Source organism: Gadus morhua, chromosome 23 (assembly GCF_902167405.1).
Source record: "Gadus morhua chromosome 23, gadMor3.0, whole genome shotgun sequence".
Lineage (NCBI taxonomy): Eukaryota > Metazoa > Chordata > Actinopteri > Gadiformes > Gadidae > Gadus > Gadus morhua.
The window spans coordinates 16,836,104-16,852,034 of NC_044070.1; the positions used below are offsets into that span (position 1 = coordinate 16,836,104).

General features: G+C 44.0%; 1 protein-coding gene across 2 annotated transcripts in view; it reads right to left on the reverse strand.

Annotated features, from left to right (window-relative positions):
• Positions 1-8,521, reverse strand: part of oplah (5-oxoprolinase, ATP-hydrolysing) — a 17,190-nt gene extending 8,669 nt beyond the window's left edge. The window contains exons 1-13 of one of the 2 annotated variants that reach the window (XM_030349341.1): positions 8,340-8,521; positions 7,229-7,451; positions 6,631-6,822; positions 5,497-5,611; positions 4,943-5,066; positions 3,717-3,912; positions 3,242-3,407; positions 2,320-2,458; positions 1,904-1,971; positions 1,248-1,423; positions 794-925; positions 507-619; positions 1-140 (exon numbers count right to left, since the gene is read on the reverse strand). The exon at positions 1-140 is cut by the window's left edge and continues 31 nt beyond it. In XM_030349341.1, the coding sequence (XP_030205201.1) occupies positions 1-140; positions 507-619; positions 794-925; positions 1,248-1,423; positions 1,904-1,971; positions 2,320-2,458; positions 3,242-3,407; positions 3,717-3,912; positions 4,943-5,066; positions 5,497-5,611; positions 6,631-6,822; positions 7,229-7,399 (1,732 nt within the window). In that variant the 5' untranslated portion in view covers positions 7,400-7,451; positions 8,340-8,521. The remainder of the gene's footprint in view (positions 141-506; positions 620-793; positions 926-1,247; positions 1,424-1,903; positions 1,972-2,319; positions 2,459-3,241; positions 3,408-3,716; positions 3,913-4,942; positions 5,067-5,496; positions 5,612-6,630; positions 6,823-7,228; positions 7,452-8,339) is intronic. The other variant, XM_030349342.1, reaches the window with a different exon arrangement.
• Positions 8,522-15,931: the final 7,410 nt, after the last annotated feature.

Here is a 15,931-nt window from a genome sequence, read left to right on the forward strand (position 1 = left end):
TGCAGCGCCGGGTGAGCTCATCCACCCTGCGGTCCAGCTCCTTGTAGGAGGCCTGGCTGTACTGCAGCGAGCAGGGCTCCTGAACCTCCTCCACCACGTCGGCCAGGGCCAGGCCGTAGGCAGAGAGGACCCCGCTGTACCTGGGACACACGGGGGGGGGGGGGGGGGGGGAATGAGAGACATGGTAGACCTCGCTTTGGGGAGCCAGTCGATATGGAGTGTTACAGAATACTCCCAAACTAAAGAATACATAGAAAATGGTTTGTTTACATGTGTAAAACACCCATTTCATTGTATTGTTCTTCAGTTCAGGTTTATTCTGAGGACGACAATACAGGCTTTGTGTTTATTGATGAATGGAATCAGACAACAGAGTTTGAGCGCTTGAAGTTTGGTTTAGAGTGTCATTATTTTTTCAGTCGTTTAGTCGTTTCTTTTCCCAGGAAACTGTCTCTTTTATGTAACAGTTTCCACACACAAATACACAAACATGCCTCGGGCCTTACTTGTGTATGAAGACTGACTTCATGCCGAGGGCTCTGGCGATGGCACATGCGTGCTGCCCGCCCGCACCTCCGAAACAAGCCAGGACATGTTGGGATGTATCGTGACCTTTGGCCTGTGATGGGAGAGTCAGATGTCATTCAGTCAATGTTATATTATCATGCGAATTAATACATTCAAAATGAAAGCAAAGACACAGGCTTCAATATACAAAGAGACATTTTTGATCCGACAATCTCAATGAACATTTTCTCGACTATAAAGCATATAAAATAAACGCCCACGATACCTGCGTCAGGGCTCTGATTGGCCGGCACATCGCCTCATTAGCCACTCGGATGAATCCCATGGCGACCTCCTCCACCGTCATCACAGACTTGCTATCTGGACACTTTCTTTTGCCGCTCTCACTGCCATTGGACTGTAATGGGACATTATAACAAATTATATTACAAGACATTTGGTCATTAAATAAATGACAGATGTTAAGTAATAAAGCATAAACATGTTTGTTTAAACCTTCACTTTGGAAGTGTTCTCATTAGCAGCCTCTAGTGGTTACAGTTGTAGCTTCAGTTATATATATATAGCTATCGTTTTAGTGGGAGGGTCAGAATAAAACAGTTTATAGAGAAATATTCCCTGGATGAGACTATTGTCGAGTCTTCATATTCTGCCCATGTGATTAGTACACAAGGGCAAAAAAATCCATTGTGGAAGAAACAAAGAAAAAGCTAGGACACCTGTGATTGGCTGGAAGACAGGAAGTGGTTGATGTCCTTGGCCAGGCTGCGGAAGTGCTTGAGGGACTCCTCCAGGGACAGAGGCTGATCCTCCCCCGGGCCGAAGATCCGGGGGAAGAAGCTTGGCATCAGACGGCCCAGCACCAGATTAGCGTCCGTCACGGTTAAAGGACCGCCTGGGAGAAGCACAAGAGGGCATTTAGACTCTTTAGAAGCTATCAATGTTAGCTGTACTGGGAAAAGCTATCCCAGTACCGGTAACTGGGAGCTGGACCAGCTTTTCCCAGTACTGGTTACGTTAATAGTTCAGTCTGTGTTTTACTGTACAACTCTGCGATAATAGTTCACCATGTTCATTTTGTATACAAAAGGTATTAAGGTCAACAAGAGATATTTTCATAACCCTTAAGCGTGAAGGATAATATAAAGGATGCAACATAACACTTAAACATATCAAACAAATTTGTGGACAACGATGGATGCATTATGTAGAATGATTTTAGTCTGGAGAACTTCTGCCAAGCAGAGGAATGTGTACGACTGTGAAAGCTTGACTGATCTAAAAAGGAGACAAGAGCTGAACAGGGAGGGAGGGAGGGAGGGAGACTAGGTTGAATGAAGAACCAGGGAAAGTGAGATAAAAGGTCAAAGGTTACCCTTTCTGTAGCAGGAGGGCCCAGGATGTGCCCCTGCAGACTCTGGCCCCACCACAAACATCCCCGACCTGAGTGAGAGATTATTTTAATAACTTAGAGATAGAATTCCATTTTTGTATTTTAACATTGTTTTAACTTTTCATTTCCCATGCAAATAAAGCCCTTTAAACCTTGAGGTAGTATATTCCTTCATTATTTCGCTCACCCTTTGTTATTTTGCAATTAAACATGCATCCAATGTGAATTACATAAACATAATTGTAAATGTCAGAATCCACAACTATTAAAAAAATTAAAAACGATCACTATATTACTACAGAAACGCCTGCGACGAGATATGATGCCCTAAGGACGTGCTTCTCAGGTTAGGGTTGGCTCCGTGTCAGAGCACCTCGCCCCAGCGTTCAGCGGCTGACCTGAAGAAGAGGCGGGATCCACCACCGGCCGCCACCGTGTTGATGTCCAGCTGGGGCGCCTGCAGCGTCACGCCCGCCGTGGTGGCCTCGAACACGTGCTCGTACTGCCCCGCGTAGCGACTCACGTCCGTGGACGTTCCTGGAGGGGCCACCATGAAGGGGGTTTATACTGGGGTAGGGCGGACCTGGCTCTGCCTGGTTTTAATGCGCCGTATGAATGCTCATTTGACTTGTTTGAAATCATGAGCAGGATGGTGAGGAAGGAGTGGAAAGTCGGATGAAAGAGAAGGAATTAAACTTTATAGTTGGTTTTTCTTTTTTTTTTTTGGTTTGGATTTGGTTGATGTTTTTTTTTAAATGTGCTTTTGCTTTTCAGACAATAAAGACATAGGGGAAAGTGGGATGAAAGAGAGAGGGGATGATATGTCGCAGAGGACTGCATGTGGGATTGAACCCAGGCCACGACAAGGTGTGTTGACATATTCACTTTGTTCACATAGTCAAATAATGTATAGAACAAGCAAAGAAAAATGGAACGTCAAATGTGGTTGCACAATAACAGCCTCTTTCAATAATTGTTTGAACATGTGAATATGAATATGCACCTTTTTTTTTTTTTTTACAAAAATCGTATAAATTATACAACCACACAATCTGTATTTTTTATGTGGCACGGACACCTTTAGATTTCACACTTTCAGAAAGAGACGCCGAGATCGTTTATTGGCCTGTGGCACGGCAGTTACCGTTCCTGAACGGCATATGCCGTGCCATGGTATGCCAGTGGTCGCTGTGGCACATGGCCAATAAATGATCTCGGCGCTACTGCTTTCAGATCAATGCTTCCTGTGTAGCGTTACAGAATATTTTTTCACTAACATTAGCAACATGCTAGCACTATAGGGTCACCCGTGCTACCCACCTCCCATGTCAAACCCGATGACGGCCTTCTGCTCCGTCTGGCTGTACGAGGTGATGGCGTACCCCACCACACCCCCCGCGGGGCCCGACAGCACGGCCCGCGAGCCGCAGAACTGCTCCATGGGGGTCAGGCCCCCGTCGGACTGCATGAACAGCACATCCACGTCCTGCCGGGGGGGGGGGGGGGGGGGGGGGGGGGGGGGGTGAAAGGTTAACTTGTGTGAAGCTTTTAAAGTTTTAAAATGCTGAAATGCAGTTTGGGTCAAAATGATGTACATATTTCCCAGTAATATTTGTAAATAGTTTAGGTTCTTCGTAGTGCACACCCGTGACGTACAAGGAAAAAAATTAACGTTTGAATTGCAGGGTCATTATAGCAGCAGGGGAGGCAGTGTCAGGTGTAAGCATGAACCGTATCATTGTTTGACATTTCTCTCACACACACACACACACACACACACACAGCTCCGGCTGACCTTCAGGCCACCCTTGAAGCCCGAGGTGAAGCCCTTGAGGTACTGCCGGATCTTGGGCGTGAGGTAGGCGTCGGCACACACGGTGTAGCCCCGGGGCACGGCCCGCACCATGGGCATGACCTCGCTGGACAGGGACACCTGTGAGAAGCCCAGGCGCCGCGCCAACGCCCCCACCGCCTTCTCATGGGCCGACCATCTGGTGGGGGAGAGAGGGAGGGAGGGAGGGAGGGAGGGAGGGAGAGGTAGGGAGTGATGGGGTGGGGGGGGGGGGGGGGGGAGAGTGGGAGGGAGGGGGAGGAGAGAGTGGGGGGGAGAGGAGGGAGGAAGTGGGGGAGAGAGGGAGGGAGGACAGGGGTAAAGAAAATAAAGAAAGAAAGAAAGAAAGAAAGAAAGAAAGAAAGAAAGAAAGAAAGAAAGAAAGAAAGAAAGAAAGAAAGAAAGAAAGAAAGAAAGAAAGAAAGAAAGAGCAGTTCAGAGTGATGTGTGCACGCATGTCCATCATGTGATTCTTATGTAACCGTGTTGACGCAGGGGGGCGTACCGTTTATCCTTCCCACTGCCCCCATCCACCTTTTCCTACTATCTATACATGCCCGTATCCAACCTTTCACTTCGCCAAATCTCAATGGTAAGCTGACGCCTTGCCCCAAGATCTCTTTCATACTTTGAAGCTTCTTAAAACATTGTGAAACAGGTGAAAGGTGAATGTGCTATATGAGAGCAAACGCAGCAGGGTTATGATAATGACAATGGTCGGGAATCTAAGAGAAGGAACAGACTGTATTTTTGTTCAGGTATTTTTCCATGAGCCTCATCCTGCCTGTGAACTATATGATGAGAAACAGTTCACCACCATACACCATTCAACACACAACTCAACACAGCACTCAACAATTCTATGCTACAGCAAAAGATATAGACAAAAACATTCAAAATACCAGTGTGAATGCAAGGGAGTGAAACAGTTATTCAAGTAACTCAGTAGCATGATAAGGAAAATATATTGCTCATAAAATTAGCCGCTGGCAAAATAACAATTGATAAGACTCTAAGGTAGATAAGAGAAAAGTTGAAAGGAGTGCATGTCAAACATTGTTTGTAAGAGAAAGTGACCGGATGAGAGAGTGAGATACAGCGCCCAGGAGTCAGAAGTCGGGAAGAAAGTACATTTTTCAATGTTTATATACATTGCAAAGTTTAAGTTAGATACAAGTCATACTACTGACGTATACGAGTGCAACAGGAGGACGGCCAGGCTGGTGATACCACGAGACAGAACTCCCTTCAAGTCCTTTTCAACACTCTTCAGATCCAGCTCTCTCCACACCTCCAGAGAATCCCCTGTGCTGCCTGAAGAGAACGCACCACAGAGAACACAGTGAGCGCCACCCACTAAGGCATACAATAGAGCCCGACCGATACTGGATATTAGAGGCCGATGCTGATACCGATATCAATAGATCGTCCGATATTCAAAATATGGATATATCAACCTTTAATCTCCACAAAGAACATGATGTAAAACTGTTAGTGTTGGGAGTGTTTTTACGGATGTGCTCTGTTGAGAGGTTTTAGAGGATTTATAAAGCGGTGATTGTGTTAATAAATTCACAACATTCCTTTCATATCTGTAAACAGATACGCCAAAATCGATATATCTCTGATAGGCAAATATTGGCCTTTACACATTGGCTAAAATTAGCCAACAAATAAATAGTTTGGGCTCTAGTATGAATGTCTTCCGGTCAGAGCCAGCTAAGCCCAGGTACTTATGACATACCTTTGACGGTACGTTTTGGGTCTTTCCTAGGGAGCTGGCAGCCCTCCTGTTTGAGGACGACTCTCTCGTCGACCTCGATGACCTCCTCATAGAGCACGTCAGGCATGGACATCTCCTGTGGTGTCATGTTCGAAACACAGGTTCAAAGCGGCCCCGCACTGTTTGCATGCTTACATTCACATCCCCCTGAGAACGTTAAGCGCTGTTTAAGTTTTAGGAAATGCGGCTTAAAAGTACACACACACACATGACCAGAAAAGTGTTAGCGGGTATTCTAAGAATAGATTAAGGCTGTATATTTCTTTAAAGTTGTCTTGTAAAAAAACAACTATGTGTTTAACCTCTGTATAGTGGACGGTATCTTTTGCTCTGACAAACGTAGAAAAGTATAACAGTCGACCCTTTTAAGATTAGATAAGAGCTGAAGCGATATGGTCAGGGTGGCTTTGGGGTTGTTCAGTGTAATTTATACATGTTTCGCACAGGGGGTCAGCTTTAGCTGCGCAGACAATATATAATTTACAGACATTAACAGCTGAGACCAGGATTTATAAGTGAGCACAGAATCCACTAATGGAAAACCGGTCTCGGGAGCAAACTCCAGCAGCACTCTCTTCAACACATTAGCTATTGGACCACACCAGCATGCCTACTTAGAAAACAGTCCAAACCCTGCATTCCTTTGGTTTGAGTCAGTATGTAAACCTAAATAATTGTCAACGCCAATGCTAAGCTCATAGTACTACATTACTGAGGCATAATAAAAAAGGGAAATAACTAAAGTATTGTTTTTTAGCGGCGTATGTTATGTAATCTTAACATTACTTTATTACACAATTTGCTGCTGATAATCATTGGCCCTGTCCCAGATCGGTAGTAACCCATCCATGAATTATCTATGATGGTGTACCATGGAAGTGATTTTCATAATAAATCTTAAGATTATGAAGTGAATGATTGACTGTCAAAAGAGTTTCAACACAGTGTCGTGTTTCCTAACACAACACAGTGGCATAACCATATTTATCAGTACTGATAAAAAGTCTGTAGCAATCGATGATGATGTGTATGGATGCTTGAGAGCTTCCTTCTGAAGACTTGACTAAGAGAGAAATAAAACCAGTTACTGCTAACCAGATCAAAGAGCTTGGGCCTGGCCTGTGTGCCGATGTGCAGCAGATCCTTAAACCCCTTCGTGACCAGAAGGGCGGTCCTTTCTCCTTCTCTTTCCAGCAGCGCATTGGTCGCCACTGTGGTGCCCATTCTGATCCAGCCAATCAGAGAGGTGTCCACCGGCTGCTCCCGTGGGAAAAACTTGCCAGTTTCCTGTCCAAACAGACACCAAAACAGCAACAACAAAAACGGTAAAAAGTATGGCAACAGTCAAATTGGGAAGCGACAATTATAAAATATATGCATTCAGGTTTAAGCATGCAAGCACATTTTAAAAAGGTTCAATAGACAGACAGACAGGGACACACACACACACACACACACACACACACACACACACACACACACACACACACACACACACACACACACACACACACACACACACACACACACACACACACACACACACACACACACACACACGTCCTTGTATCCTCTATTGGTTTACAGGTTATTCACGGCTCTGACAAACAGGCATCACTGCCAAGAGGGCCCAACCAAAGCCATTTCCACCACTCACACACACATACTTAGTACCGCTTCTCGTTCAGCTCACCTCCTCCAATACTCTGCGAATCCCCTCTGTGGGAGCGTCCTTGTAGTTCTGGGGGTCCCGAGACAGAAGTTTGAGGACGCGCTCGCTACCATCTGGAAGCCTGGCGAACACATCGGTGAAGGTGCCACCCCGGTCAATAGCGAAGTCGAACTTCCCCTCAGTTTCAGCCATCTTGACTCGACAGGGAACGCTATTCCTAAATGAGTGAAAAGATGGATCCAAGCTGAAACACATGCCGTTTCCGACGGTTATAAAATGCATATTGAATGACAATTACATGTTGAAAGTTATAAATACTATTTTTTAATGTCATTAATTTTTGTCTTGCAGTTATTATTTTATGCAAACATAAACGACACAACTGCAATGCAAATCGAACATGCTTAAACCTTAATTCAGGCACAAACACAAATAATGTTAAAACATAAAGATATATATATATCTATATATCTATATCTATATCTATATCTATATATATATATACATATATATATATACACACACACACACACACACACACACACACACACACACACACACACACACACACACACACACACACACACACACACACACACACACACACACACACACACACACACTACAGGGTGTATGGGCCACTGATGAAGAGCTGATATAAAGTAGGATAAATCTAAGTCGTAGATCAAGCTCTGAATGATATAACTCGAAATTGGTGGGTTTCAAATAGAAAGAATCAGAGAGTGAGAATACAGATGGGACATGCCGTTCTTTTCATCGTTGAAGGATACATTTCATTCTGCAATTGAAAGCCTACACTTCCTGACATTCAACCTGTAATGTTCCGAACCAAAACCTTTGGTAGAAAGCAGAGAGTAGAGACACAATCTATAACTTGTTGTTTATCGTAAATGAAAGCGAAGAAGGGCTGCAAGCGAGGTCAACATGTTAAAGTGTTATGGTGCAGGACAGCTATATTTAACCAGAAAAAGCAATACATTCACAGGATTGTGTTGGAGTTAAAACGCTGTGAACTCAGGCTGGTCATATCTGCAGCTTACATTTAGCATAAGCACTCATACAACTCCATAATCATAATAGGACATTATTTTGCCTGGTTTGACACACGTACCTCGGTGGTTATTGTGACTGCACGGGGTTCTTTCCAAAAAACTATCTCAACCTTAATTCGACCCTTCCACTATCCAGTCAGTCCTTGCATGCAAACTAATCGTGACTCGGAACCAGAGATGTCGGACACTTGATTTTTGTATTTTGCTCAAGCACTCGCTCCGCCCCGTCAACGCACTGCCAATAGCCTGCATGGATACTTTCTGTCTCCCCACAGACGCCGTAGTCCGGGTATCTGCCCCAATTTGACATTTGAGTCCACGAAATATTGCCTTTGGTACTGCAACCTTGAACTACATCTCTGTGTACTAGTCAAATAAGGGGTTTATTCACAGCTTTTAACCAATACTGTGGTTTAACAGCAATAAATATTTGTAATGTATGGTGGGGAATTAATTGAATAATTTAGAATAGTTCATGGAAGGAGAGGATTTCCATGCCTGCCCTCCGGCTCCATCTAGTGGCGAATAAGTGATCCACCCATACGTAGATATAATAGACGGATAATGCATCCAGGATAGATAGATAGATAGAGCCCCTTCTGTTTGTTTTTCCCTGACCGTATGCCTCTGCCAGTTGGATACAAATTAACGACTTTTGGTAAGCCGGTTAGCGGCCCTGATAGGGATCCTAATGTTTTTTTTATTTTTTTTATTAAAGCAAGGATAATAACCTTATTGCCTAGAGAGGATTCTTCTGTTTTCATATGTGTTATTACAATACAGTCCCCCTACAAGTGCCTTCCCGTTACAGCATGTTATTACCAACTTCCCAATGTCTCCAAGACTTCGTTGGATATACAAAATGTATATTACAGGACACATTCACTCACTCCATCAGAGACAGTTGGGAGACATTCTCACTACGTGATGATATTCGTGCCAGGGCCCTTTTTGTTTATCAGTTGGCAGTTTTTTCTATTGATGGTATTTTTCCTTTCACGTGACTAAAACGTTCGTAATAACACTCATAGCAACCAATCAACATCCATTTAGAATTATGCATTTACAAATATGACGTCACAATTTGTTTCCTAAGCGATATATTGTGTTGTGCAGAGAAAACATTTGACATTGCGAGTAGTCGAGAGAGAGCAGCTTTTGTTGAAAAAGAGAGATATTGTGCAAAACGACTTTCGACTTTTTTCTAGTGAAGTATGGACGGTGAGTTCCCTGCTCTGTGCAGACCAGTATATTTTTGGTGTACCGCTGTGAACGCTTCGGGTCTTCCGAGAGCGCCTCGGCTCAACACCGCCACCCTCAGTTCAGAGAAAGACGCACGTTCAATTTCGATACGAGTTGCAGTTGTAGAAAGATTAATCGAAAGAAAACTGTTTGTGTTTCAAAACTTGGCATCCTTTCTGGATGACGAGGATTTACCCTCACATCAGGTAGCTGGTCTCGACATTGAACATGCGTGTCTTTTTTTACCTGATGGGGGTGCTGCTTAAGACACAAATCATCGAAATGTAGGTTCCCTTGGAAGAACCTCCTAAAACCTTTTTTTGTGTTATCCCGGTTTATCAATTGGCGTTGAAACTGTAACGTTAAACTGAATGCTTTCACATTGCCGGGACATTTTAAAACGGGAGCGCAAATTTTGTACGTAGCCTAAAAAAAGAGAATGTGTTTATTTTCTTGTCGAGAAATGTATTCTCACATGCTTTATGTTTTGGTATTATTATTCGCTTTTGGAACTGGTGTAGAAAATAATCTCCAACCATGATCCATTTTTAGTAAAAATGGATCATGGTTGGAGATTATTTTCGAGATGATAATATAATTACCCATGTTATGTAAAAAATTTTTACATAACATGGGTAATTATATTATCATCTCGAAAATGTCTAGAATGCATGCTCGTGATTCAAACAATTCAATGATTGATAAAACAGTTGAGAATTAGTTAATCTGACAGAAAACAAACATAATTAATGTTCATCCCCATAGCTCATTAACTTGTATGCAGTCACGTAACTAAAACGTTCCTAATAACACTCATAGCAACCAATCAACATCCATTTAGAATTATGCATTTACAAATATTTCGTCACAATTTGTTTCCTAAGCGATATCTTGTGTTTGTGCAGAGAAAACATTTGACATTGCGTGTAGTCGAGAGAGAGAGAGAGAGAGAGAGAGAGAGAGAGAGAGAGAGAGAGAGAGAGAGAGAGAGAGAGAGAGAGAGAGAGAGAGAGAGAGAGAGAGAGAGAGAGAGAGAGAGAGAGAGAGAGAGAGAGAGCTTTGTTGAAAAAGAGAGATATTGTGCAAAACGACTTGTGACTTTTTCCTAGTGTAGTATGGACGGTGAGCCCATCAGGTGAGAAAAAGGTCGATACAAGTGCAACTTGTATCGAGATTGAACGTGCGTCTTTCTCTGAACTGAAGGTGGCGGTGTTGAGCCGAAGCGCTCTCGGAAGACCCGAAGCGTTCACAGCGGTAAACCAAAAATATACTGGTATGCACAGAGCAGGGTGGGATGGGCGCTGCTAAGACACAAACTGTCGAAATGTAGGTTCCCTTGGAAGAACCTCCTAAAACCATTTTTGTGTTAACCCGATATGATCAATTGACGTTTAAACCGTAACGTTAAACGGAATTCTTTCGTTAATGAAACATTAACGCACATTTCGTTAATGGCCCGACGTAGCCTACTAGAAAATAAAATAATCATAAACTAGTTAGCAATTTTTTTATTTTTTTTTACAATTACCGTACACAATACAATTTCTTTGCAACATTTACAAACCAATCTTCGGATGTTGCTTTCATGTAAATATAGGCGTTTTCTAATTCCTGTTGTCCTCTCTCTCTATATCTTTCCCCACGTCCTATTCTCTCTTTGAGTGTGTGTGTGTGTGTGTGTGTGTGTGTGTGTGTGTGTGTGTGTGTGTGTGTGTGTGTGTGTGTGTGTGTGTGTGTGTGTGTGCGTGTGTGTGCATGTGTGCGTGTGAGAGTGTGTGTGTGTGTGTGTGTGTGTGTGTGTATCTCTCTCTCTCTCTCTCTCTCTCTCTCTCTCTCTCTCTCTCTCTCTCTCTCTCTCTCTCTCTCTCTCTCTCTCTCTCTCTCCCTCCCTCCCTCCCTCCCTCCCTCCCTCCCAGATCAATCAGTCTCTGTGTCAAAAGGCGACCTGCTAACGACCGAGTCTTCCTCTTACCTGGTGGAAGACTTCCTTGGGGAAGGAAGCTTTGGGAAGGTGGTCAGATGTGTCCGAACAACCACTAATGAAAAGGTGGCTGTTAAGATCATAAAAAAACACCCGAAGCTGTTAGCTGCAGCTAAGCAAGAGGTAAAACAAAACACATTAATATATAGTTTTTTAAATATATATTGCTAAAATTCTAATTGTGTTTGTTTCTTTTTGGTACTATTTCTTCATGTGATATCGCATTGTAAAATATCTCTTTAACCTGCTCTTTATTCTCAGCTTATCATGCTGAGGTTGCTCAGATTTCTGGACCCGGACAGGTGTGGGATTGTGAGATGGATGGGGGTCTTCAAGCACGGTCCCCACATCTGTCTGGTGTTTGAGCTCCTGGAACAGTCTCTCATGGACTTCGTTGAGCAGACAGCAGACAACACTCTACCTCTGATGCAGATCAAACATATAGTAGCACAGGTGAGGTTGGACCTCGACCTCAACACAATTGTACTGTCGTCGTTGCTCTCGAAACAAAATACATTCTAGTATTTTGTGTTATCTTGCGTGTGTCTTATTGTGTAAAAGACTTTGGATTCAATCAATAAACTTTGGTCTTTGGTCCTGTGAAAACCGTCGTTTCACACCAAAAGCTGTAAATGATGCAAAATCGCCAAATAGCTCAAAACGCAACGCTGTCCAAATTATTTACAGCTCATATCGCTCTCGCGTTTTCTCGCGTATGTTTACTGGGACCACCCACGCCGACGAGAGATCTACATTCCGATTGGCTGGCGGTCATTTACAGCCGAAACGCTACTAGCTCATTTGCATAGAGTTGAGCCATTTTCAACTCTCATTTACAGCTTTACAGCTTTAAAGCTATCGCTCAAGCGTTTTTTCGCTCCAATCGCTTTATCGCTCATGTCTAATAGAAAGTGAATGGGTGTTTATCGCTCAAAACGCTTTACAGCTTTTGGTGTGAACGCACAGTTAGACATGACTCATGTTCTGTGCGTTCACACCAAAGGCCGTGTTCACATCTAGCGTTTTATGTAATAGGGAAAAGTTGGGCCGACCGTTTTTTCAACAAAAAGAAAAGCTGGCAGCGTTTTTTGCCCTAAAAACGCCAAGAGCGTTTTTCTATCGCCTATAGCAACAAACCCATTCTAGACCCGACGTTACTCGCCTACTATGTATCCAGGCTAGGGCCCATTAGGCATGTCGTAGATCTCGACATGTTCTGTAATTTCAACTATTAATCGCTCCAACGGCACTTTCCCGAGTGATTTATCTGCCATTGTTTCTTGTTTTGACAGTTGAGAGTTTCCTTCGTGACAAAGTGTCAAAGTTCCGCTTGTGATTGGTCAGTTGCCCAAAAGACGCCGGACGTCGGCCGCTTTCTTCCTGAAAGTTGACCTTTTTCAACGCTCCGTATGGCAGAAAAAAACTCTGGGAGAGGCGTTTAAAAAAACGGCCGCGACTTTTCAAAAACGCTCTGCTCCATAGGAATATAATGTAAAACAAGCGCTGGCAGATTTGAAAAAATGCTAGATGTGAACACGGCCAAAAGCTGTAAAGCGTTTTGGAGCGTAAAAACGCTTGAGCGATAGCTTTAAAGCTGTAAAGCTGTAAATGAGAGTTGAAAACAGCTCAACTCTATGCAAATTAGCTAGTAGCGTTTCGGCTGTAAATGACCGCCAGCCATCGGAATCTAGATGTCTCTCGTCGGCGTGGATGGTCCCAGTAAACATACGCAAGAAAACGCAAGAGCGATATGACCTCTAAATATTTTATACAGCGCTGCGTTTTGAGCTATTTGGCAATTTTGCATCTTTTACTGCTTTTGGTGTGAATGCACAGTTAGTGTAACTGTTATGAATGTTATACATGAACTTCGCCACACAACCTAGCAAAATATGATTTCCGGGAAGCTTAACCGTCACTCAGACGCGGACATTAATGCCTCATTTCCACCGAACGGTTCGATGCGATCGGTGCGGCTCGGACCAGGGCGGCCGATTACCCACGACCAACGGGGTAATCGAACTAATTACTGTTTCCGTCGTTACAACGCCGTCAGCGTTACTGCACGTTAAATGCGGTGCGTTACCATGAATTGATTGAATAAACTGGCTCTAAACACAAACTGCAAGTGAGGAGACCGGGTGGATTGCCAACGAGATAAGAGATTATGATTGGTTAAGGCAGAATCATGCTTCATGGTAGCCAATCTGAGCCAGTGTTTTTACACACAAGCCAGGACATGCGCGCCACACACGCACACGCACACACCAAACAGATTCGATGAAGCAGCAAAAATGGCGAGTCCGGCCCAATCTGATGAAAAGTTGGCATTTTCTGTAGTATTCGGCAGATTTTCCACAGCCTTTGCCACCAGGCAAATTAAAATTCAGTTGGAAGTATATCAGGGCCTTGAATGGGCAGTTCAACCATCTAACACATTAAGGCCAAGAGAAAAGAGTGTAAAGAGAGTTATTCAGTTACTATCTCGGCTACTTTTTGGAACAAGTAGTGAGTAACTATAACTAATTACTTTTCTAAAGTAACGTTCCCGACACTGCCGTCGACAGACGGAGGTTGTGTGAACAAGGCACGTAACCGAGCCATCCTGGTCCAAGCCGCACCGATCGCACCAAACCGTTCGGTGGAAACGAGCTGAGACGCTCCTATTTTCAGTACTCCTCCGTTGGGATAGCAAGCGGTCTGAAAGGTTTTGCTACACATTGCCGTCACCTTTTTCTTTGGGCAATCGCACCCCCGTAAACCGAATTTAACGCTTACAAAATAAGAGAGTTGGGAAAGTCTGAAGTATGAAAGATAAAGACGTTATTATCAATTGCGAACAAGTAAGAATATTACATTACATGCGAGTTAGTTTGCAAAATAACCAAAGAACCACTCCCCAGACCTAAGCCTATATGCTCCCTTCTGTCCATCCATCATCCATATGTCATTACCTCATCCAATGCATTCTTCCCTTATTTTGACGTTTTCTGTACTTACAGTACGCTCTTACACTGCTAACCAGTGCTCCCAAGTCCTCCTCTCGGCTCACAGACTGTATCTCATCCTATATGGAAAATATTAGCAACACACAATAAACATTTCAAGCTGCTCCATCGGCAGAACACACTACTACACCTCGGTTCTTTGCAGCCATAAGGGTAGCATACTGTAGCTGTTCTAGGGAGGACGGAGTGGTAACTGTCAAAAAATATTGATTTTCAGCTGGCCTCAGCCCTTTACCACCTTGGCACCCGTGGGGTCATTCATTGCGACCTGAAGCCGGAGAACGTCATGATGACAGGAAAGGACACTCAAGTCAAAATCATCGACTTCGGCTTATCGATCCATGTGTCCCAGGCTAAAATTGGCCGCGATTTCGGGACCCTCTGGTACAGGTTAGTAACTGACAGCCATCCTGACTTGGTTGGTTCCTATTGGTTACTAATTAGAATGGTTGCTCCAATTTCCTATCTTTCTTTCATTTCAGATCTCCAGAGGTCATGCTGGGTTTACCATACACAGGCATGACTGATATGTGGTCCCTGGGTTGCCTGACAGCCGAATTGTTAATTGGCGACCCCATTTATCCCGGCTACACAGAGTATGATATGGTAACTCTAACAGCGTGTTTCAAAGTCAAAATACCAAAAACCTTTTACACTAAGACAGTGTCCAAATTACAAGTCTGAGTCTTTGGGGATCATTGGAAATATTTTTGAATGAACAATAATAATATTCTCCCACATAATCCAAGTGTTGATTGCTAACAGGAAGGATGTGTTCACGTGTTTCAGTGGGCATACATCATACAGACCCATGGTGAGGTTCCTGATGCTATGCTGGAACAAGGCGTCAAAACTCCTTTGTGCTTCACCAAAGAATCGCTCTGGAGACTCAAGGTATCGCTATACGTGTCTGTCTGTCCACCTGTCTAACAGTATCTACGGGTCAATAGAAGTTAACCAAAACAGAGGCTATTTTCCAGACAAAACGGGAGTTTAGGAAGAGTACGATGATCAAGGTGCCCAAGAAGGACCGGCCCAGATCGTTCTTTTACACCTCCCTGGAGGAGGTTGTCGAGGTAGGTGTTGATCCAGTCACGCTGTAGATGGAAATGCATTGGCCATTTGTGTCCCATCTGCTTAATCATTTCACTTTTAACCTGAAGTCAGGATATCGGCCAGGCCAACCTATCCCGCCCAGCTTCAAGGACCTGTTGAAGAGGATGCTCCATGTGGATTGTGACCAGCGCATCACACCACGCGCACTGCTGAAGCATCCCTTCTTCAGCTTCCCTGAGCCCACTATGGTCCAGCCCTGCAGCAGCTGCCCTGAGCCCAGTGTTGTCCAGCCCCACAACAGCTGCACTGAGCCCAGTGTGGACCAGCCCTGCAACAGCTGCCCTGAGCCCACTGTGGTTCAGCC